The sequence below is a fragment of the Martes martes genome, assembly GCF_963455335.1.
Source record: "Martes martes genome assembly, chromosome: 8".
In the NCBI taxonomy this organism is placed as follows: domain Eukaryota; kingdom Metazoa; phylum Chordata; class Mammalia; order Carnivora; family Mustelidae; genus Martes; species Martes martes.
Window position 1 is genome coordinate 24,364,065 of NC_137895.1, and position 25,629 is coordinate 24,389,693.

General features: G+C 35.3%; 1 protein-coding gene across 1 annotated transcript in view; it reads right to left on the bottom strand.

The window, feature by feature from the left end:
* CFAP54 (cilia and flagella associated protein 54) overlaps positions 1 to 25,629 on the bottom strand; it is a gene marked incomplete at its 3' end in the record, with an annotated part of 309,422 nt that overhangs the window by 162,236 nt on the left and 121,557 nt on the right. Inside the window, exons 26-31 of the mRNA XM_080810201.1 lie at positions 17,149 to 17,277; positions 15,118 to 15,232; positions 13,102 to 13,191; positions 12,450 to 12,576; positions 6,976 to 7,090; positions 6,275 to 6,375 (exon numbers count right to left, since the gene is read on the bottom strand). Coding sequence (XP_080666327.1) covers positions 6,275 to 6,375; positions 6,976 to 7,090; positions 12,450 to 12,576; positions 13,102 to 13,191; positions 15,118 to 15,232; positions 17,149 to 17,277 — 677 coding nt within the window. The remainder of the gene's footprint in view (positions 1 to 6,274; positions 6,376 to 6,975; positions 7,091 to 12,449; positions 12,577 to 13,101; positions 13,192 to 15,117; positions 15,233 to 17,148; positions 17,278 to 25,629) is intronic.

Here is a 25,629-nt window from a genome sequence, read left to right on the forward strand (position 1 = left end):
TAAAATCCAAAATAACCTAGAGTTAAGGTATTAGAATTAATCAGTGAATTTTTAAGCCCATGGAAGACAAAGTCGATATACAAAAAATAGCTCTATTTCTACATACCAGCAATAAACAATTACAAATTAAATTCTAAAGAGATAATTCTAGTAACTTAAAAAATACCTAGGAATTATCAAAGCAAAGATGTGCAATACCTACTCACAGAAAATAGAAAATATAAGGATAATTTTAAATTATGTAGAACTAAATGAGAATAAAAACACTACTATATACTAAAAATTGTAAAGTATATTTAAAATAGTGATAAGAAACATTTTAGCCTTCAATGTTTTCTGATTCAGAACAATTCCAACCAAATTTCCAACAAGTTTTTTGTATTTCTAAATTATCACATAATTTCTACTTTTCCCCATGAATTACTTCTAAATGTCTACTTAAGACTTTCAAATGTATAGGATCTTTTTGGTTCTATCTTTTCAAAAATTGGTCTCTACTGTAATCGATTACAGTAAAATGTGGTTTGTATGAGTCCAATGTTTGAAATTTTTTGAGATTTGCCTTATAGCCAATGCTATAAATGTTCTATGTGCTTTAAAAAATAAATGCTTTGTTAAAAAATCCTCTAAAAAATAGGCATGTTCTACTTGTTGGCTATTCAAGACATTTTTCCTCCGAAATTTAGAACCAGCTTGCCCAATGTCCATCAAGATAATCCTAAAATTAAATGAGGTAAGCATCCTACAACTGTACATACTCCTAGAGAACTATCTGTTCATGTTTTTTTATCAGTTTTTTTACAATTTTATTTTTAAGTGTCTTTTGCTCATTTTCTAATTGGACTGTTTGTTTTTATTATTCTTTTGAATTTTGAGAGATCTTTATATATTCCAGATATAAGGTCTTTCTTGGATATGTGGTTTGCAAATACTTCCCAGTATGTAGCTTATGTTTTCATTCTTTTCACAGGTTCTTTCACAGAGCAAAAGTTTTAAATTAAAAAAAAAAAGTTTTAAATTTTGATGAGGCCTGAGGTTGTATGGTAAGCATATGTTTAATTTTATAAGAAATCCCACAGTCTTTCCAGAGTGGCTGCATCTTTTCACATTCCCACCAGCACTGTATGCATGACCCAGTTTTAGCATTACCACTATTTTTTATTTTATCCATTAAAGTAAGTTTTAGTGATACCTTGTGGCTTTAATTTGGGTTTCTCTAATGGCTAATGATACTGAACATCTTTTTATGTGTTTATTTGCCATCTGCATATAAGCAAAATTTTCAATATCTCTTCACAATATGACCATCCACACAGAAAACTTGTATCTATGAATAAATTATCAAGCCTATAGAAGACTGAATTGTTTACAAATCACTTAAGTTCTTATACAAAAGAATAGAAGCATTCAAAAATGTAATTTTAAAACACCATTACATTAATACCAAAAAGCACTTATTTGATGTCGCTAATGAAAGATGTATAACATCTTTACAGAAAGTATCATAAAAATCTATTGAAAGACATAAGTATATGGTCTGTATACTAATAGAAAGAAACAATACTTGGGGGAGGGCTTCTAAAACCAATTATATAGTCAATTATATCTCTGTCAAAATCATGAGTTTTTTGTGTTACCTGACGAAATACTCTGTGGAAGTATTCCAAAATACTCTGTGGAAGAATATCCAAGATTTATGTGAACACGGTGGAGAGACTTGTTCTATCAGACAACAAGAATCAATTTAATGCCAGAGTAAGTGTGATGGTGTGATATTGACCCACAAAAAGATTAAACAGACTAGGACAGAAAAGAGATCTCAAAACTATATATATGAATACTTGCTAAACGACAAAATGACAGTGGAGAATAAACAACTTGATAAATGCCTAACAATGGCTACTTGGTAAATGGGGCTAGCCAGCGGGGTACCTATAACAAAACTACAAGAGATGGGGAGGGGGATTATTCTTCTCACAATTCAAAGAAATAAAATACAGTTAGATGAAACTCCTAAATCTGGGCACATGGGTGTCTCAGTCAGTTAAGCAACTGCCTTCAGCTCTTCAGCTCAACTAATGATCTCAGGGTCCAGGATTGAGCCCCACTTCAGGCTCTGCTCAGTGAAGAGCCTGCTTCTTCCTCTCCTCCATCCCTCCCCACCGCTTATGCACTCTCTTTCTCTCTCTCAAATAAATAAATAAAATCTTAAAAAGAAAAAGAAACTCCTAAATGTGAAAATCTAAAATTTAAATTCACAAAAATACCTTTACTATCTTGTTCAAAAACAACAAAGAGAAATGGTGATACATTTTGTTTCATTAACAATTATAAATTTTGATTAAGAAAGAAAATCTTTAAAATGTAAATAGATGAGTCACAAACTGGGAAAAGCAATAGTATCCAAACTTCTAAAAATAAATGAGAAAACTACAGAAGTTTTTAAATGTACAAAGGATTTAAACAAGCAGCGCTGAGAACAGAAAAACACTAGGGTCTAATAAAAACATGAAAAGATGCCTAACCTCTTTAGTAATAAAATAAATAAAAATTAAAATAATAATGACATAAAATTTCACAACTCCACAGTCCATAAAAATTCAAAAATTTGATAATACTATCAAGTGTTGGTAAAGATGTTGAAAATGGAAACTTGACACATGACTAACAGAAATTTAAGAGCAACTTAGCTATAACTAGTACTGTGAAAAATGTTCATATCTACATGATATGTTCATATCTACATGACTACACTCTCAGTCAATGAGAGATGAAGAATACAATAAATGAGATTAGAAACAGGTTTGATGAGGGGGCCTGGGTGGCTCGGTAGGTTAAGCCTCTGCCTTCAGCTCAGGTCATGATCCCAGGGTGCTGGGATCAAGCCCCGCATCAGGGTCTCTGCTCAGCAAGGAACCTGCTTCCCCTACCCTCTGACTGCCTCTCTACCTACTTGTGATCTCTCTCTCTCTCTCTGTCAAATAAATAAATAAAATCCTTTTTTAAAATGCCATTAAAAAAAACAGGTCTGATGCAATGAACAGTAGGCTGGGGGAAAAAAAAAAAAAAGAGGAATGAATTAGTGACCTAGAAGATAAAATAATGAAATACAATGAAGCTGAACAAAAGAGAGAAAGAAGAATTATGCAACACAAGAATAAATTTAGGGAACTCAGTGACTCCATCACATGTAATAACATTCTTATCATAGAATTCTCAGAAGAAGAGAGAAAGGCTGGCAGAAGATTTATTTCAAGAAATAACAGCATAAAACTTCCCTAATCTGAGGAAGGAAACAGACATCCAGGTCCAGGAGGCACAGAGAACCCCCATCAAAATCAACAAAAGCAGGCCGACACCAAGACATATTGTAATTGAATTTGCAGAATATAGTAACAAAGAAAAAACCTTAAAAGCAGCAAGATAAAAGAAGTCATCAACTTACACAGGAAAACCCATAAGGCTACCTGGAAAGTTCTCAAAAGAAACTTGGCAAGGCAGAAGGGAGTGACATGATATATGCAAACTGCTGAATGAGAAAAATCTACTCCCAAGAATACTCTATCCAGCAAGGCTACCATTCAGATATTGAAGGAGAAATGGTTTCCCAGACAAATGAAAACTAAAGGAGTTCATGACCACTAAACCAGCTCTGCAAGAAATATTGAAGGGAACTCTTTTGAGTGGAAAGGAGAGACCAAAAGTGACAAAGACAAGCTAGGATCAGAGAAAACCTCCAGAAATGACAAAAAAGTAATAAAATGGCAATAACTACATATCTATCAATAATTACTTTGCATGTAAATGGACTGAACAAGACCCATCTATATGCTGGCCATAAAAGACTCATCTGAGATCTAAAGACATATGCAGATTGAAAGTGAGGGGGTGGAGAAACATTTATCATGCAATTGGAAGCCAAAATAAAGTCAGAGTAGCAATACTTATGTCAGAAAATTAGACTTGGGGCATCTGGGTGGCTCAGTGGGTTAGGCCTCTGCCTTCGGCTCAGGTCATGATCCCAGCGTCCTGGGATCGAGCCCCATATTGGGCTCTCTGCTCGCTCGCTGGGAGGCCTGCTTCTCCCTCTCCCACTCCCCCTCTGCTTGTATTCCCTCTCTCACTGTGTCTCTCTCTGTCAAATAAATAAAATCTTAAAAAAAAAAAAAAAGGAAAGAAAATAAGACTTTCTGTTCTTGTATTGTTTTTATCCTGCTTTGGTATTTCGGGTAGTACTGGCCTCATGCAATGATTCTGAATGTGTTCCCTCTATTCCATTATTTGTAAAATTTGATAAAGATTATCATTAATTATTTTTCTTAAATGCTTGGTAGATTCACCAATGAAACAAGGTGATCTAGAGCTTTTCTGTGCTGGGAGATTTTTTATTCCTAATTCAACTTTAATTCTTGTTATTGGTCTAAGAAGATGTTCTACTTCAAGATTCATGATTCAATCTTGATAACTTGTTTGTTTTTAGGATTATCTGGGTTTTTTCCTAAGTTATCTGATTTGTTAATATATAATTGTTTCTAGTAATATAGTTACCATACTATGTATTTTTGTGGTTATCTGTTCTATTTTTTTCTCTTCCATTTCTTATTTTGTTTTGTTTTTTGGGTTTTTTTTAAGATTTTTTTTTATTTATTTGACACAGAGAGAGAGATCACAAGGAGGCAGAGAGGCAAGCAGAGACAGAGGAGGAAGCAGGCTCAGCGCTGAGCAGACAACCTGATGCAGGGCTTAATCCCAGCACCCTGAGATCAGGACCTGAGCCGAAGGCAGAGGCTTAACCCTCTGAGCCACCCAGGTGCCCCCCTTATTTTGGTTTTTGAGACTAAGGCTTCTCTTTTTTTTTCTTAGTTGATGTAATTAGAGCATTGTCAATTTTGGGGTTTTTTGTTTTTTGTTTGTTGGGGTTTTTTTTGAAAAACTGGTCATTACTTTTAATATTACATTATTGCTTATTCTGGTCTCTATTTTATTTATTCCTGATTTTTCTTTGTTATTTCCTTCCTCTACTAAATTTCAGCCAAGTTTCTTCTTTTTCTAGTTCCTTGTGGTATAATATTGTATATTTGAACTTGTTTTCTTAATATAAGCATTTATAGCATAAAAAATCATAATTTAAATAAAGAAAATGAATAAACAGATAGTAGGCAAATGCAAAGTGAGAGTGGCTCTATTTTTTTTTATAGTAAAACTTACAAGTCTTTTTTTTTAAATTTATTTATTTGCTTATTTTAATAAACATATAATGTATTTTTATCCCCAGGGGTACAGGTCTGTGAATCGCCAGGTTTACACATTTCACAGCACTCATCATAGCACATACCCTCCCCAATGTCCATATCCCCACTACCCTTCTCCCGTCCCCTCTCCCCCCAGCAACCCTCAGTCTGTTTTTTGAGATTGAGTCTTTTATGGTTTGTCTCCCTCTCAATCCCATCTTCTTTCATTTTTTCTTTTCCTACCCCCCTAACCCCCCCCCCCAGATTGCACTACTGGGTATATATCCTAAAGATACAAATGTGGTGCTCCGAAGGGGCACGTGCACCCGAATGTTTATAGCAGCAATGTCCACAATAGCCAAACTATGGAAAGAACCTAGATGTCCATCAACAGATGAATGGATAAAGAAGATGTGGTATATATACACAATGGAATACTATGCAGCCATCAAAAGAAATGAAATCTTGCCATTTGCGACAACGTGGATGGAACTAGAGGGCATTATGCTTAGCGAAATAAGTCAATTGGAGAGAGTGGCTCTATTAATATGTACATGTTGCTCTTAAAATTGAAATCATTAAACAGATAAAGAAAGACATTCTATATATATAATAAAGATAAGATATATAAAGAATATTTAAGAATTGTAAGTTCATACTCATAAAAATAGAAGCTAAACATTTACCATGATAAGTTTTATGGTTTCAGTTTTTTTGGACAAGAACTTAAGGACCACAAATAATGCAAAGTAATTTATGAACTGGTCTTTAACCACCCTATCTAAACTACTCCTGCCATCACTTCCACCCAAGGCCAGTTAATCTATAACATATCATCCTGTTCACTTAGTTTATAAAATGTACCAAAATTTTACACTGTCTTGTTTATTTGTGTGTTTACTTATTTATTGTGCTCCTGTCATTAGTATGTAAGTTCCCCAAGGGCAGTGATCTTATCTATTTAGTCCACCATTATATCCCTCGTTCTGAAAATAATGCCAACAACACAGTAACATTTACTGAATTAATTAATCAGTTAATACCTTTCATGTTCTGCCATTTCAGAAACAGATGGATTTTTGGAAAAAAATTCTCTTAGAGTTTCATTTCTTTTACTTCTTCTCCTTGGCAACAGTTCTACAGTCTTAATATGAGAGATGACAAAAATGTTACAAATTAAAGCTAAATTCTAAACACAATATTATAATTTACTCATACTCTAATGCTTATCTCTAGACATTGAAATACAGTGATTTCTTTATATCACTCAATTAAAATTACTATTAAAAGAAACCAAAAAATGTGATTATAAAAATAACCATGTGATAACTTAAGAATTATAATGTACCGGGACACCTGGGTGGCTCAGTCAGTTAAGTGTCCAACTCTTGATTTGGGTTCAGATTATGATCTCAAAGTTGTTAAGATCAAGCCCCAAGTCAGGCTCTAAGTGTAGCCTGCTTAAGTAAGATTCTCTCTCTCCCTCCGCTCCTCCTCCCTCCCACTTATACACACATGCCAGCACTCTTTTTCTCTCTCTCTCTCAGAAGAAAAGTAAAGAAAATAAAAAGAATTATGATGTACTGTATAATAATAAAATTATTTGTTGATCTTTCCTTGTTTCATATTATAATAAATTATAATGTAGCCAATCATCTTATGTGAATATATGTGAATAATATGTGAATAATATGTGAATCTCTTATTTCACTAACTTAAAATTCAAAACTCATAAGAAACTTACTCTTCCAATTTCCATTACTGCAGCTTTGAACTTCTTCAAAGATTTGGTTTTCTTTTTACAAAAAACATTATCCTTATACTTCATTTTTCTTATTCCAAGTAGGGACTCATTCCTCCTGATATAAAAAGACAAAGTCAGTTAAAAGGATCTGTAAGAATTTGCAAAACTATGCCAAAACAATAAATCTTTAATGAATCTTGTCACTGAAATTATAAGAGAAGAATATCTAAAATTGTTTGTGTCTCATGCATAAATTAGATTGTGATATTCCTGAACATCAAGGAATAGCTGGCCTCTTGAAAGAACAAAATGTAAGTCATACCACAAGATGTGATAACAGATGTGTGACATAGGAAAAACAGAACTGGATTGAAAATAAAACAACATGAACATGTCCCTTCAAAACAGAAAAGATAATTATGTAAGAGTGACCTTGGACAAGCTATCTTTCTTGCAACAGATTTCATTCTCTTTGGTTCCATCATGTCCAGGCTCCTAGCCACTATTACTTTCTGGATACCAACAGGTCCTAAGCATTTTATCTGACTACAAAAACTTTTCTCTTCCCCTAATCATTTATTGAAGTTTTTCTTTTTTTCATTTTTTCTTTTTTTTTCTTTTTTTTTTCTTTGTTTTTTCTTTTCATTTTTTCTTTTTTTTTTTAAAGATTTTATTTATTTATTTGACAGAGAGAGAGATCACAAGTAGGCAGAGAGGCAGGCAGAGAGAGAGGAGGAAGCAGGCTCCCTGCTGAGCAGAGAGCTCGATGTGGGGCTCGATCCCAGGACCCTGAGACCACGACCCGAGCCGAAGGCAGAGGCCTTAACCCACTGAGCCACCCAGGCGCCCCTTAATCTCATTTTTTCAATCTGCCATGGACCCCTATGATAATTCTTCAAATACTGTTAAATCTCTTATTATCCCTCCTTCTACTCATACTTATTTTCCCTACAACTTATATATTTTCTAAAAATTATATTTCTTTGAGTAAGTATTTGCTAAGCAAAATCCTGCTATAATTGGGGTACCCGGGTGGCTCAGTTGGTTAAGTGGTTAGGAGCCTGGACAAGTCAGTTAAGCAACCAACTCTCAGTTTGGGCTCAGGTCATGATCTCAGGGTCCTGGGATTGAGCACCAAGTCAGCACAGAGTCAAATTGTCCCTCTCTTTCCCTCCCGTTCTTCCCTCCACATGCATTCTCATTCTCAAGTAAATAAATAAAATCTTAAAAAAAAAAAAAAAAACCCTCCTATCACATGATAACTGGGGTCCAAAACTTTAAAGGGAATAAAACGTAGGGTCACATCAATAGAAGGCTAATGAAATGACTGGGTGAGTCGGGATAGCTAGTTACATGGTTTGGGGTTCCAAATCTATCTTAGTCTCAATAGCCGTTGGCCATGTGCTTCAATTTTGATGATGACCATCCTGGATCCTGTGGTTGGTTAGGACTCCAGAGCAGCTGCAGCAATTCCAAGTGTCCCCCAGCTAATTAGCATTCATTTCAGCAAATGTTTAGTCTGCCTGAACTAAGAAGCTTAGACCAGTGACGATGCGGAGGTGGGGATCCACCCTCTGCAACTTGCACTTTGATAACTGGTTGCCTGCCATTTCCTAAGCAGGTTGGTCTCTTCCCTACCTCCTGAATCTTCCACCCCCCAGAAAGCTTGAGCTGGTTGCTGTTATTGCAGAAAGAGATGCAAAGGAGAGGAGGTCACAAATAAACACTTGCCATCCTGCTATCTTCTCAACATTCACTTCCATGCTCTAAAGAACTTTCATGCCTTAAACAATTAAAATCCTCTACTTCTCAACCTCTTCACAGAATCCTTCCTCCTAGCTTTTTATTTTGTTTATGGCATGTTATGAAAAATGGTATTTTAAAATTTCTATGTAGTCAATGCTATTGATCTTTGATTTCATGGCTTATTCATTTTGTTGATTACTTATATTACTACCTGTTTCTAACATGAAACTTTGAATCCCAATAGCCGTCTGCCTATTATTTCACAAACAGAACTCTGTTATACTTTATCTGATAATATAAATCTCTTTTGCTTTTTCATTTTTTGAATATTTTTTTATTATTCTACACAATTCCATAAAGCTAACATGACTGGAATTACATTAAATCAACAAATTAATTTGAAGATAATAGAAATTACAGTAGTCCATCTGTCCATCAAGAAATGTACTATATCCCCATTTATTCAAGTCATTTTAAAAAATATCTCTTAGTAAAAATGTTTGGTCTTCTTTTATTAGCCTAAGTCCCCTCACAAATCCTGATCAATTTAATCCCATGCTTCATAGAAATGGGGTCATCTTTCCATTATACTTTCTAGTTGATATGGGAAAGCTATTGGTTTTGTAGCTAGCTATCCTATGGGATTCTATTATTATTTCTGATAGCTGTCAGTTAATTAGCTTAAGTTTAAAAAATTATTATTTGTAAATACCAATCATTTTTTCTCCCTTTCAGAGTATTTCACTGTGGAATTCATTTGATAAATATTTTTGAGACCCTATTATGTGATAATCACATGAATTCTAATCCTAATTTCTATTTCTTATTTTAATTCATAGGCAAGAATTTTCAGAACAATATTAAGTGATAGAGGGAATAATAAGTTTCCTTATTATAAAGCTTATTTTAAGAGAAACTACTCTTCTAATCCTAATTTGGCAAGAACGGTTGTTGAATTTCACCACATGACTTTTTAGCATCTACCATAGGCTCCTTTGACTGCCAGTAATAATTGCATTTAGAAATTTCCTACTATATTTATATTGATAATAAGATCTATGTTTTCAACACTAAATTTATAAGCTATTTTATGAATTTTTGTTTCTATATGCTGCTAAGTAAGACTGATTCATAATTTTCTATTTTTTAAATTCTTTTTATAAACCTGTTATCAGAGACTCCTGTGATAAATTTACTAGGAAATTTTATACCCATGTGTTGAAGTAGCTTTATATAAAGTAAAACTTATTTGTTCCTTTAAATTATGAAAGAACTAGCCTAACAAAAAAATCTGAGCCATTCAAATTCTTTTTAATACTTCAGTAAATTTTTATAATTTAAATTTTTCCAGATTATCATCACTTTCCATGAGAAATTTCAAATTCATTCATATTAAATTGTATATGCTGTTATCTAATGTTTGTTTAAACCCTTCCAAATTTAGAATTATTACTTCTTTGGATTACTTGTATTTCACTTTTTCTTATTATGGTGGCTGGAAATTCACCTAATTTATTAATATCTTCAAAGAACTAGCTCTAGTAGCTATCAATTAAATGATTTTTTTTTTTTTTTTTAAGAGAGGGAGGTGGGGATGCAGAGGGAAAGGAAGAGAAATATTCTCAAACAGGCATGGAACCATATGAGGGTTCAATCTTACAACCAAGACCATGACCTGAGCTGAAGTCAAGAGTCCAATGCTTAATAACCAATTGAGCCACCCAAGTGTGCCTTCAGTTATATGATTTTAAAACCAACTTATAATTGTTTAATTTCAATTTGTATTTTCATTTTCTGTTTTCTGCTTTCTTATATCTGTTTTATTTTTCTAATTGCTTGAGTTCAATAAAAATTCATTTTATTTTTCTTATTTAGCAATAGAGGCTTCTAAAGCTAAGAATTTCTAATTGCTGTTTTGAGCACATTTGATACTAACGTTTCTCATCATCATTACTTTCAAAAGTCTCTACACTTTTGGTTAGATTTCTTTTTTGATCCAATAATTATATATATGACAGTAATGTATTTTGTTATAAAATTTCAGTTTTATTACACTGTAAGAGAATGTGGTCTTTACAAATTTTAGCCTAGGTTTTCTACTGAGCCCTATTTTGCAACTTAAATATTACTTTTTAAAAAATTTAATGACTGCATTAAAGGATGTTTAGTCTCGATGGTCTGTGTATATATATGAAATTAGTCTTGTTAAATATATATATTTTCTGTGTCCTTTTGTTCTTTTTAAAGTAGCATGTTAAACTCTCTCAATACTATTATATTTTGTGAAATAGGTTATTTCAGGAGTTATTTCCATATACATTGATTTTTTGTTATGTAAAACATGAAAATTCATGAAATATCTTCATTGTGATTTATAAACATTACTGGTAGAATCACCCACTTTGAATATGAAAAGGCAGAACTGAAAATAAGTAACAAAGAGATCATTCTTTAAATGTTACCAGGACAACTGGTAAACTGGGGAACCTAAAGTTTAACCTAAATCCCCATACCAAAATAAATTCCATATGGATTAAAACATTAAATATAAATTGTGAAACCATAAAATTGGAAGAGAATACAGCTGCACATTTGCCTGTTGCAGATTATTTTCTTTGTGCAAAAATATGTTAAGCATACGAACATAAAAAGAAAATAGATATTCCTATCAAGGTAGAAATCAAGGTGTTCCATCTGTTCCTCCTGTATATTCCCTGGACTTGGAGCAGAGCATCTTAAAACATCTGCTCAGCCTTGAAAACTGAAATCATTACCTTTGTTTTGAACTCAGTCATACTGCTCAATCTCCAACCTTGAGTCTTTTGTTATACCACTGGTCAATACTGCTAAGCCACTCACTCTGCTTTTCTCTTTCAGAATATCTATTATTCTTAGGTTGGACCTCCACAGTCAGCCCTCTAAATTCCACAGCAAACCAAAAGTATTTTCTGTTTCTCTTTGGAATTAAGAATGTGATTCACAGCTTCCAAACTTCTAATCTCAGCTACAATCTTTTTAATTTAATAGCACTTTCTGATTAATTCTGGGAATACTATAACCTGTTTCATTTAATAAAAGCAACTTCCTCCTTTATCATTTGAGAATATGAAGTATATATATTCCAAGCTTTAGTTCTAATAAATGAAGGGCCTGTTTTAGGAAGAATTATTTCTATATGTTTTTTTGAGAATGTTTCTCTTTTGCTGCCATTGTTTAAATAGACCTCGTGTTATTGATGCTTTTTTTTACTAAAATGAGAGAGAGGTCTATGCCCAATGGTGAAGCAAAAGCCCAGTCCTTGGGCGCCTGGGTGGCTCAGTGGGTTAAAGCCTCTGCCTTCGGCTCAGGTCATGATCCCGGGGTCCTGGGATCGAGCCCCGCATCGGGCTCTCCGCTCCGTGGAGAGCCTGCTTTCTCCTCTCTCTCTGCCTGCCTCTCTGCCTACTTATGATCTCTGTCTGTCAAATAAATAAATAAAATCTTTAAAAAAAAAAAAAAAAAAAAAAAAGCCCAGTCCTTGGAAGAAAATTTTTGTTTTTTGTTTGTTTGTCTGTTTACTTATTTATTTACATAGATAGACACAAATCCTCACTCTCTCTTTGGTAGCTCTTTACCCCACCCTAGGTGTATACCCCATCTCCTTTTTCATCCATCTTATATATCTTAAAGTGACAATGTTACCTCTCTTTTAAAGCTATAAATATTAATAAAATATATATTACAAGTACCTTTTCAAGAAGTCATAAACAGGATTTGTTATCTCCACCATAAGATGAAATTTTTCATCATTCATACATTTTAGCATAACTTGTGTAAAGAATTCTAGGAATCTAGGTCTCTGCTTAAATTTCATAACTGTGAAAAAAAAGAAGTGTAACAGTAAATGTGGCAAGAACTCCTGTCTAAGATCAAATAATCCTTTATAGTCTATATTTCATTTATTTTTCCAAATATCTCAGTGTTGAGAAAAAATTCATTAAAGTTGCCTCTACTATATGACAAGTTAGGGGAATAAATTGCTGATAATTATCAGAATTACTAGTTACCCTAATTTTTTTCACTTTAAGTTAAACAGTAAAATTGCTATTTCTTCACAGCTGCACTTAAAGATCACTCACATTTTTCAATTCCCTAGTTTTCACAAGCTTCATAATATCATTTACTACCAAAATAAGTCACCATCAAGGTTCTGTCTTTCCAGACTTTAAATCACATTACTTATAGTCAATATTCTACATTATTCTGAATGGGTAAGAACCTACTTCCCTTCTAGGCAAGAGACTAGAAAGGTGAAAGCTTTCAGACAACCACAGAACCCACAGAATAAATGATCTTTAGTAGAAAATTGAATGAAAGCATATATACATTTAGGTTACCTACCTTCTTTCACAGCACCTTTGACCGACCAGTTTAAAACAATAGGATAAAGAAATATAGGGTCCTCTGCTCCTGAGAGTTCAGTTGTAACATCTAAGGTTTAAAAAATTAGTAAGTTGTAGGTTCCATTTAGCATGAATGACCAAAAATGAAAATTCTTTGGAAGGAATAAAAAATGGGAAAATGCTCAAATATTCATTTTAAATTATGCGCCTTCAAAATGTCAGCTATATCATTATATTTTGGAGTTTAAAAACTCCAGTGATCTCAATTATTTTCATTTTTCCCCCCAAAAAGCCAAGGAGTCTACCACCAAATAGGTGAATAGTGTCCAGAGCATGAGTCTCTCATATTCAATAGCTGTCGTATATCAGCAAATCCCAGACTTCAAAATATACCAATTATATTAACTTCATGTTTTCAAAATTACCTTTAAAAGACAGTAAAGTATAGATAATGAACAGTACAGCTACTGGAACCAGGCTGTCTGGGTTCAAATTCTAACACTGATACTTTTTAGTTATAAGACGTGGGAAGTTACTCAAAATCTCTCTGCCTCAGTTTCTTTACTTTAAAATGAGGATAATAGTATTTCCCCCATATGGTTCTTATATAAGAGTTAGATGTATACATATAAAACATTTACCATAGTTCCTGGCACACAGAAAGCACAGTATAAAACTATTATTTTTATTACTGTCTTGTTATTAAATCTATTATTTAGCTAGTAACATTATATTGTACTTCTTAGTTTGTATTGATAATATGAAAATAATTCACATTTCTAAAACACTTTACATTTTGGGGCACGTGGATGGCTCAGCTAAACATCCGCCTTCAGCTCAGGTCACAATCTTGGGGTCTTGGGATTGAGCCCCGCATTGGGCTCCCTGCCTAGTGGGGAGCCTGCTTCTCCCTCTGTCTCCCTTCCTACTTGTGTGTGTATGCATTCTCCCTCTTTCTCTCTCTCTCTCTCTCTCTCCCTTGTGAGTAAACAAAATCTTAAAAAAAAAATAAATCAGGTTTACTGGTTCTGTGAATAATAGAGCCTTGGGTTCAACCCATAAATTGAACTTGAAACAGACTTGGAACATACTGAGAGAGAGAGAAAAATATCCAGGTTTGGGAATTCTGGACCCAAATATAACTGAGGTACACAATAAGAGAGGTGAAGGAGCGACACTGAATTCTATGAGTGGAGTTAGCTCCAAAGAGGCTGAGGACCCCAAAGTGGAACCTCTGACTTGAGAAAAATTTAGAGAGAAAAGGTGCTCTCTTGTTCTTCTAAAATATTTGAAGTACCTGCTTTTAAAAAGTGTGATAATATTTATCATCACCAGAAACTAAATCAATTTTTTAAGCAGATTTCCAAACTGCAAACTCCAGAATTCCAATCACTGTGTTAACATTGGTCCATTATGAAATTACTATTTGGCACAATGACCTAAAATTAAACTACTCTTTCACTTGGGTAGACCGTGATTCAGATCACTCACACATTAACAACCTCCACGCTATCCTTTTATTTCTCGGTTACATTTTTGCCTAAAGTAGTGATTCTCAATTTTGTGTCCTCCTCTCCGATATATCTGGCAACATTTGCCTCCCAGGTGATTGTAACAGCTGACGGGATGGTGTGTCAGGTATGGATAGATAAAGGCCAGGGATGCTGCTCAGCGTCCTGTGGTACTCCACAGCAAAGAATTAGCTGGCCCAAATTGGCAATAATACCGAGGGGGAAAAACCCTGCTTTAGAATCAGAAGATTTAGGCTCAAAAACAAGCCAGCTATGTAATCCTAAATAAATCACTTAATCTTCATGAACCATGTGGGGGAGAGGGGAGTGGTTAACAATCTGTTATTAACAGAGTATTGCTAGGATTACCGGCATAATGTAAAAGTACCTTAAAGGATTTACCAAATGCTAACCTCATCTTAATCCTTTTAACAAAATATTTTCTGATTTTAAAAAACATAACACTAAACAGAAGTATCTAGAAAGGAAAAAAAAATTACTACATTGCTTTGTCAGTTTGAGTAGGTGTGTCTCCAACAAGGCCAGCTGTTCATTTATTTTTTCAGGTAATAATATCTGCTGTGGCTTCTTAGGCTTGGAATACTTCTTAGAAGAATCCTAAAAACATTGGTTAAGTGTCAGAATGTACCTCAACATGTTTCAACAATTGTCACTTTCAAGTAATAATCTTTAAATTATTATTTCATACTTTCATGCTTGGTAGACAAAACTATGATCTACATGGCCAAGTGATATAAATTAATAATAGTCACAGTCATTTCACTCTAACTAAATGACAAACCTAACACTCAGTGTTTTATATAGGTTGGCCAAAATATTTCTTCTCTTCCCTTCTCCCTTCCAGTAACTACCCCCCACCCCCAACTAGCACTACCCCTTTCATCCAATACACACACTCTTTTGAAAGCAAATGAGGGTCAAACTCTAAAAAATCCTCAAAAGAAAATTCCCAGCCTGCCCTCAGAAATGTATTCCTTTTTCCTTTTTCCTTTCTTTTTTCCCTGAGGAGCTTCTTTACAACTAAGCTAATTGCCTTTGCTGCTTTGCCTTTCAGTGAAACATAACAAGATCGGCAATTAGTGGATTAAGCACTGGCAGGTTTGTGCTCAGACTCCCCACCATGTTTTCAACAGTCTGAGCCTGAGGACTGAAGGTGTTAATGTCTCCTGTTCTCCAAAAAAAACAAAAAGCCAAAACCAAACCAAAACAAAACAAAAACCCTCCCAAGCCCCTATAGGCTTAAAGGGACCTTGAGTGGCTATAAGGAGTTCTGACTCCTCTAAATTTGGTACTAGCTTCTCAGTCCCTACAGCCTTAGAAAGAAGTAGTATGACCTTCTGCTGGGCTTGAGGCTCCGCAGAAAGAAGCAAGGAGTCCTGCCCTACAGTGATGTGAAGGAACAGGGTTGTGACTCAAGGCCTGGGTGGCATAAACAGCCCAGCTGATGGACTCTGAGAGCGAACAACACTCGGTGGAAAAAGCCCTCAAACTGCATCCAGCTTAATCAAAACTATCTCTAGACAAAATAACCTCTATCCCAAAAAGAATTATGGCTTAAAAAAAAAAAAAAAAAGCATCCAGGAAAACAGTGGTGATTTTTGAAGCTTTTTTGTGGCAAGCAAACACTTACATATAATTCAGCATATAAAAGAGACAGAAATGGGGCTATTCCAATGGAAACAGAGTCCAGAAGTGATAGTCTCCACCCCTAACACCAGTCAGTGAAGGGGCTTCAAGTGATTCCTAGTGCTCCTCAGAAACCCAATAAACTAAGCAACATTTCACAATTTGATCCACAAAAACAAATAACCACATGGTCTCTATAAAAGACCCTTCCATAAGACCCATGCTTGGGAGGCAGATAATTAAAAAGCAGCCTCAGACATTAGCAATCTCATAAAGAAGACAATTTAGGTGTCACAGTGAGTTTAAGAAAAATCTACTGTGAACAAAGTAAAAAGCTCTGACATGTATTTACTACATTTGATAACCCACCCAGCATAATAAAAATCCTCAATCTGAGGGAGACTTTAGAGGGCTTTTAGTTCTAGGTTCTGCTGGGTGTCAGAAGCTCTCTATCAATGCCTGACTACTGATCAGTACTGGTGAGAGGGGACTCTTCAGTATTCTAGCAGGAATTCCTTTAAATAAGGAAGCTCTTCACCACATATTACTTTTTGTTTATATAAATACGACTAATTTAAAACTGATCAATGTTTTAACACATTTGCTAAAACCACATGACCCTTAAGAGACTCAAATAAGGGGCGCCTGGGTGGCTCAGTGTGTTGAAGCCTCTGCCTTCGGCTCGGGTCATGATCCCAGGGCCTGGGATAGAGCCCCACATCAGGCTCTCTGCTTAGCGGGGAGCCTGCTTCCTCCTCTCTCTCTCTGCCTGCCTCTCTGGCTACTTGTGATCTCTGTCTGTCAAATAAATAAATAAAATCTTTTAAAAAAAAAAGAGAGAGATCAAATAAGTATATTTTTTAAGATGAGAAACAAAAATCAATTACCTCCTCTTGTATTTCTTCTTGGTCAGACACACCAAATAGAGATTTGCATGCTGATGTGATATCCAACATCTTTTTTCCATAATTTATAATCATTACTGCCAGGTCATATTCTTTCCATGAACGCAGGATCTAATTAAAAATATTTATTAATTATCTCTGTTGGAAACATTTGTCTATTTTCAAGTGTCATCAACCATCTTTCATAAATTTACAAGCCCATTAATTTTTGAGTCTAAGAATTCCCCTGATTTTGTTAAGGAAACTGGAAGTTTACCTCCAGATCTTATTTCCCAACAATTAAAACTGCATGATCCCACTGCTTTAAATAAAGGACAAATAATAAGATTATCTGATCAATTATGAATTCCCCATATTTCTGGGACATATAGCCCTACATGTTTTGGTGTAGAAAATTAACAATTGAGAAAATATTTCCACTTAAAGACAATTATCGTATGATCTCCCTGATATGAGGAAGTTGAGAGGCAACGTGGGGGGTATGAGGGGTAGGACAAGAATAAATGAAACAAGATGGGATTGGGAGGGAGACAAACCATAAGAGACTCTTAATCTCACAAAACAAACTGAGGGTTGCGGGGGCGGGGGGGGGTAGAGAGAGGGTGGTTGGGGTTATGGACATTGGGGAAGGTATGTGCTATGGTGAGTGCTATGAAGTATGTAAACCTGGCAATTCACAGACCTGTACCCTGGGGCTAATAATACATTATATGTTGATAAAAAATATAAAATTATTAAAAAAAGAAAATATTTCCACTTAAAAGATCCATGTTAAGTCATTTTAAAAAGATCATAAACTACCACCTCCTGTCTTGAGTTGCTTTCTACATGAAATGGTACATTACTGACATCATAATATCTTGGGTTGGGAGGGGGTAGTTATATCACCAAATGATTTAAAAGATATTCTGGCAGTGGACTAGACTAGAGATAAGCTGTTTGGGGCAGATTCTCTGTGAACCCTAGGGGAAACAGACACTGCAATCATAAAAAGAGGAGCCCCTCTCAGGCACAATTTGTTACTAATTACTACTCTTTGGCCTTCTCTCGCAGGCCCTTAGCTACCTCTCTAGTATAAACCACTCATTTCTTTATACCTTATGCTTACAAAATACTGAGCCAAATATAAATTCTGATACTCCCCATGGTTTCAGGACTTCATGCCTTCATACGCCTGAGGCATTTCTCAAAATAACTTGCCCACCTTATTTATAAAGCTTTACCTGGTCATTAAAACCTGGGCTCCAGCATGGACAGGAAAAGTTTCTCTGGCCAGCAATCTAATTTGCACATGCCCTGTTGTAGTGAACCATCATATGAAGGGGGCACATTCATGGTGTATCCCATAGGGCAATTCTCTAAGAGAATAAATAAGCTTGTAGGAATTTGTTAGATGTAGGTGTGTTGTGTCAAGCTGAATAACTTAGTATTTAAGATAAGTAACAACTGTTAATTCCTATCCAGGGAAAGGATATATACATGAATAGTTGCATAAATCTGATACTACCTACCTGATCCAAAGTGCTAAGAACTGGAAATATTTCTGTGGAACCAGACAATAGTGTTAAACTAACGCTGACTGTGGAAGAGAATGTACGTAAGAAAATGTGAAATAAAGTCTGAAAAAGTAGATAGGACTAGGCCAAACAGGGCCTTGAATGCCAGGCAAAACAAGTCCAGTCTTATTATAAAATTGATATGACAGTATGTTTCATTAGGAAGCCGAAATGAGCAAATACTTCTCCTTTCAACTTTGCTTTCTGACATACTTGGGTCCAAGGCTCGGAGAGAAGTAGAGAGTGCAATCTTTTCCCCCTCACTTTAATATGCCAGTAGAAAATGATAAATGATAAAGAATTTCTCCAATCAACAGAAAAATAGAGAACCAATTCTACTCAACACTCCAAATGGTAAACAGAAACAAAAAAACCATGCCAGATGTTTAGGATAATAATTTTTAAACAATACAAATTAATGAAACATTTAAGATTACATGTCTCAGAAGTGGCGCTTTATTTGGAAATCTGGCAACTTTTAGAAAAAATACTTCTGCTTAAAGAAGAAAAATTGGGCCATCTGAAAAAATTACCAATGTTTTCAACAGAACAGAGAAAAGAAACAGAGCCATTAGACTAATTGGGCTTTCCATGTCATAACAGAAAAGCCATATAAAAATGTGTTTATAAAAAATGAACACCTAAAATTTGGGACTCAAAGTGAGGCCAGGGCTTTGGGGCTATTGGTCAGGCTGGAGGAAGCTTCTGAAAGGGAAATTCTTTTTTTTTTTTTTTAAGATTTTATTTATTTATTTGACAGAGATCACAAGTAGGCAGAGAGGCAAGCAGAGAGAGAGGAGGAAGCAGGTTCCCTGCTGAGCAGAGAGCCCGATGCGGGGCTTGATCCCAGGACCCTGAAACCATGACCTGAGCCAAAGGCAGAGGCTTAACCCACTGAGCCACCCAGGCTCCCCACGAAAGGGCAATTCTTACCATAACAGTTTGGGTCAGAACCTGCTCCAACATCAAAAATCTGATATCAATATATGTTTTAATTTTTACAAATGTCCAGAAATATTCAGGGTCATATCTACAATAATATCACTTGGATCTCAATATGATCCTTCAAGTTGTGGGGGTCAGGGGGTGGGGGAAGGCAGTGGAGTTGTGGATGGCAAATAAAGCAATGAAGGGTCAGCCCCAAGCTGCACAAAATCACAAGAAGCTGAGAGAGGAGGCATGTGAATTCAAGGACTTCAACATGCACTGGGCCCCAAATCCTGGTCTTTTGTTCCAGGTCAGGCGTCTCTTCCAACTTCTGCAGGGTTTGTTGTGAAACCTCCCATTCTTCTCAATCTCTGTAACCCACCTTTACTCCCCACCTCCTCTCTCTCACTCCTTCTCTCTCTCAGCAAATGACCTTGCTTCCTTTTCACAGAAGAAATGTAGGGAAACTAGCTTATCTCGTACCTACACACTAACCTGTAACTACAACCATCCTACCCTCTGTTAGAGGAGAGAGGTCAATCTCCTGTCCAGACTAATCCCTCCCACATGTACTAGGATCTCATTGCCTCCTCCCTTCCTGGGGATCTAACTTCTATAACCACATCCTTTCCCTCTCCTGTTTCCCCTCAATGGTCAAATGTGGAGTACCTGGATAAGCAGAATTGGGTTTTTGGTTGGTTGGTTGGTTGGCTGGTTGGCTGCTTGATTTTTAGCAGAAGTTGCTATTGGCAAGCTGCAAGCAACAAGCTGCCTTAAACAGAGTTTCTTTGTTCTGGAAGAAATACTGCAGTAGCTGTTATCAGTCATTTAAATGTAAAGTGAACAGTTGTCCAGCACCCTGGAAAGAAAGTGTAATCTGGCCTTCTCTTACTTCAAAAAGACACGCCTCTCCTGGAAATACTTACTGATGGACAAGTTTGGGGAGAAAAAAAGCCAAACAGAGAAGATATTCTAAAGAAAAGTAAACTTTGAAGATGTACTTTTAGCCCACTGTAACACTAATCAATGTGTGTGTAATCATAACATCAGATGGAAAAGGGTACTTGGGATTGTGGTTATGCTACATGAGAAGGACAGAACTAATAATAGCAGCAGATGGATCCTCAAAGTCAAGGTTGGAAATGAGAAAATAGCTTTGGACTAATCAGCTCTCCAATTCTTCCTCTTGACTAGTGGAAGCAGAACTGTCCCCCCCCCCCAGATTAAGTGCACCCTTGAGATACTTTTTTTTTTTTTTTAGTATTTTATTTATTTATTTGACAGACAGAGATCACAAGTAGTCAGAGAGGCAGGCAGAGAGGGAGGAGGATGCAGGCTCACTGCTGAGCAGAGAGCCTGATGTGGGGCTCGATCCCAAGACCCTGAGACCATGACCTGAGCTGAAGGCAGAGGCTTTAACCCACTGAACCACCGAGGTGCCCCCACCCCTGAGATTCTTAAACAATTCTCTTCCCTTCTCACTCTACACAGTCCCCAGATGATATCATCTATTTCTACTATTCAGCTGAGTCCATATATTAACGATGGTTTTGTCTTTAACGTACTTGTCCTCTCTTAAACTCCAAGGCTATGGGTCCAATTATATAATACATACCTCTTTGGATATCCTACTAGCTCCCAAATTCAATAGATTCAAAATTCATTATCATTTCTCCCTTTTTTTACCATAAATTCCTCCTTATCCAGAGTTTGACAAATAGCATTGTATTCACCCAACTGCTGAGGCCAGAAAGCTGGATTGCTGTTGGCTCTTCCCCCTCTCTCCTCTATCCTCCCACACTTAGCAGGTTTACAGGTTCTCAACTCTATCTCACAAGTGTAACTTATCAGTTAGGTGCAGTAAGAGGCTAACAATAACTAATAATAAAATAGAACAATCAATATGCGATACGATAGGATCTCTCTCAAAATATCTTGTACTGTGCTCGCGCTTCTCTTTGTGATGACTGAGATGGTAAAATGCCTACATGATGAGATGAAGTGAGGGGGATGACACGGGTATTGTTAGGCTACTAACCGACCTTCTGACAACTGACTAATGCAGTTGACTGCAGGTAACTGAAACCGCGGGACGCAGGACAACAGATAAGAGGGGACTGCCATAGTTCACTTTATCATCCCTCTCCTTCTAACTCATTCCCTACCTCAGGTCTTATCCCACTCTATTAGCTGTTGTTCCCCATAATAATTTCTTTTTGTTAAAATACAAATTTAGTTATGTTGCTTCCAGGATTAAAACCCTTGAATGGCTCCTCCCTGACCTCATGAGATGGCCATTCATCACCTGGTCCCTGTTCACTACTCCACTTTTTAAGGTGATTGAAACATATCCTTCGTAATTAAAAATAAATCTGATTCTTCTTTTCCTTAACTGTAAGATTATTTCATATTTTCTCATTGATTGCTCCCCAAGGTAATGTTAATAATCTTATCTGTCAAATATTTTTTAAGATTCGCCTTTAAGCCTGTTAATACAGTGTCTTGTCATAAAAAAATTTTTTTTTACTTATCATGTAGTCTATTTATCTATCCTTTCCTATGTACCTTTTGAATTTTATGCCCTATTGAGAAAGGTCTCCTCTGACTTCAAAGCCATACAAATATCCATCTGTCTTTATTTTGTTTATGGTAGGAGGCTCTGGCTTCATTTATTTACAGATGAATAATCAGTGATACCAGCACCTCTTATTAAATAAAATATTGTAAAAGATTTTCCCAATAACTCCAAATGCCACTTTTGTCATTTATTAAGTTCTTCTGTAGACCTGGGTTGGCTGGCTATTCCTGGACTCTTCCTCTGAACTATTTGCCTATTAGTTTATTAACACCATTTTTTATTGAAGTGGCCTTATAATAAATTTTAGTATCTATTGAGAACTTTTAAAATTATTATAATCAGTTTCAGAGAAACCCCATTGGGATTCTGATTAGAACTGTATTACATTTAAATAATATTTTTGGAAGGATTTCTACTTCTATGACAGTAAGTCTCCCTACTTAGGAATTTGGAATGGCCTGCCATATGTTCAGATCTTATTTTGTACCCTTCAGTAAGGTTTCAGTTGTTTGATTCAGGTCTTTTAACACTTTGTTAGGTTTAAAATGCTGTATATTTTTTCTCTAAGTTTTTATTTAAATTCCAGTTAGTTAATATACAGTGTAGTATTAATTTCAAGTGTAGAATTTAATGATTCACCACTTACATACAATACCTGGTGCTCATCTCAAGTGCCTTCCTTTTTTTGTTTTTTTTTTTTTAATTATGTTCCTCCCTAATGCCTATCACCTATTTCACCCAACCCCCTGCCCACCTCCCCTCCAGCAAACCTTCAGTTTGTTCTTTATGGTTAACGGTCTCTAATGCTTTGCTGCCCTCTCCCTTTTTTTCTTCCTTTCCCCATATTCATCTGTTTTGTTTCTTAAATTCCACATATGACTGAAATCATATGGTATGTACCTTAAAATATTGTATATTATTAGCAGTATATTTTCCTCTCTCCATTTCTAACTGGCTACTGTTACTATTTTAAAAAATCAGTTTGTAAGCATTTCACATAGAATCACTTTATAAATTCTTTTTTTAATTCTAGTCATTCTTTTTACTGGATTCTCATGAGTTTTTGAAACTTGTACAATTACAGATGAATTATACTTTTTTAATATTGTAAAATTATTTCATATTCTTATCTATTACATAAGACAGAATCTCTACAAATAATAATTCACACTATCAAGAATCAGAATCTCCTATACCCGATTTTTAAGGAAATGGTTTCAGAAAATTGCCATTTAGTGTATTTGCTGTAAAATTTTGGTTAATGTCTTTATCATTGTTCAATAGACTCCCTCTATTCTTAACTTACATATAATCTTTTTAGGAAAAGTTGCTAAGTGTTATCAAATGCCCCTATAGCATTTTTCACTTAATCTAATTGTGATTTTCCTTTTTTAATTTGTTATTGTAAAAAATTAGGAATTTTAATTCAGACTTGATCTTTAATACTTAACAATGACACTGTCCTAAAACAGAAAGTGATCAGATGTCTTCCAGAAGCAGAAAAGGGTGATAAGACAAAACAATTTTGAATAAAATTATACAATGCCTCTCTTTGTCCTGATTCATGTTTGGGGTCCTGACTCCTGCTTTTTTTGCATATAAAAATGGCTATTCCTCCTTTATTTGTGTTTGTATTTCCCCAGTACCTCTATCCATTTATTTTCAACCAGTGTTTGTCACATTGTTTTGCAAGTGTTTCTTGCATTTGAATCTGACTTTTTAGCTCATCTGGCCATCTCTGTCTTCTGAGTTCATTTACACTTAGTGAAGTAATTAATATTCTTGATTGTATTCCTTCTATCTCAAATACTATCTTTTCTTCCTTCTTATTTTTGCTGAATTAGCCATTTTTTCTCCCTGTCATTCCTCTTTTCATTTTTTCTTCCTGTCAATTTAGAAGTCCTACTGCGCTTTAAAGTTTTGCACTTAGCTACATGTTCCTGAGTCATTTTTAATTAGCAATAGTCGCGCCTCGGATAAACCTTATTGGCTACGATACTGCCACTGTGCAAAGCTCCTGAGTCATTTTTAAATAAAATAATAATTTTACATTATATGTATTTTTTATACTATATGTTTTTTTTTTAAATGCACAACCATGCACCACGAATCTCTACCTGGTGTCCCCTCCCTTGACCCCAAACAAGATAAAAGTTTTAGTTCTAGTTATTAATAAGTTTCTCTTTCAAAGATAACTCTTCTATTTCAAGAATTCCTACTTAGCATTTATATTATAAAACCCGTATCACATCATTATTACCTATTTAATTTTAATAGTACATATATTGCAAGATTCATGGCTCCCATTATTCCTCTCCTTTTTGTCTTTCCCTACCTTGGGATTTCTCTACTGAACCAATTGTCATTTGATAGAGTACTTCCTCAAGTGTTTTCCTCAGATAAGTACATGGGCAGAATACTTTTTAGATGCCTGCACTCCTGAAAATGTTTATTTTGCCCTGACAAAGGAATGATATCTTTCCTGGTTATTAGTTTTTGGACCTCGGTCTTCTCCCCTCAGGATTCTACAAATGTTGCTCCAGTATTTTAGTTTCTACTGTTGCTGATAAAAAGTTTAAAGCTAATGGATTCTCTTTCCAAATAACCTATACTTTGTTCTCAAAACTTTGAGATTTTTCTTTATGCTTGGACTCCAAGAATCACACCACCAAGTGTCAATACATGAGTCCTTAAATTAATCTGGCCTAGGACTTAGGGAGACTATTCTCCATTTTTTAAATTTCCTACCTCCAGAACTCTTTTCGTTTTGTGTTAGTACTTTTGGATCTGCCTTCTGAATTTATCTCTAGGTAATTCCACTCTATGCTGTCAGGTATTTCTTGAGCTTCCAGATTTGACTCAAGAAATACCATTAACTACAATCTTTATCTGTTTAATTTTTTTATTCAAAAATCAAGTATCTTTTCTTCAGTTACATAAGATCTTCTGTTTTGTTTTGACCATTTAATTTCATCAGACCACTTTGAAAGTTTTCTTTCGTCTTTTTTTTTTCAAGTTACCTCTGGTCTTTTCCAACAAAGTGAGAATAAAAACAGTTATTCTGGTGTTTGGCCTGACCCTTGGAGTTCTGAGTCCTCTTAAGTAAGTTTTTTTTTTTTTCTTCCTGCAAATGGCTACCCTCCCTCCATATTTGCACAAACAAAGTTAAAGATGTGTCTCCAGCAGTGAGAAACCAGTGAGCAATGGAAAGAATATGATTTTTTGCTCCTGAGGTCAGGCCATAAACACCAAGCAAATCATGACATTTTTGCTAAGATAGAAGGTAAAGGCCTCTCTGTTTCCAGACCTTCACTGAAACAAACTTAAGTCCCAAATAAAGTGAGGGATCAAATCAGCCCACCCATGCAGTATTCTTCCAGATCCCTACCAAATCACAAAGGT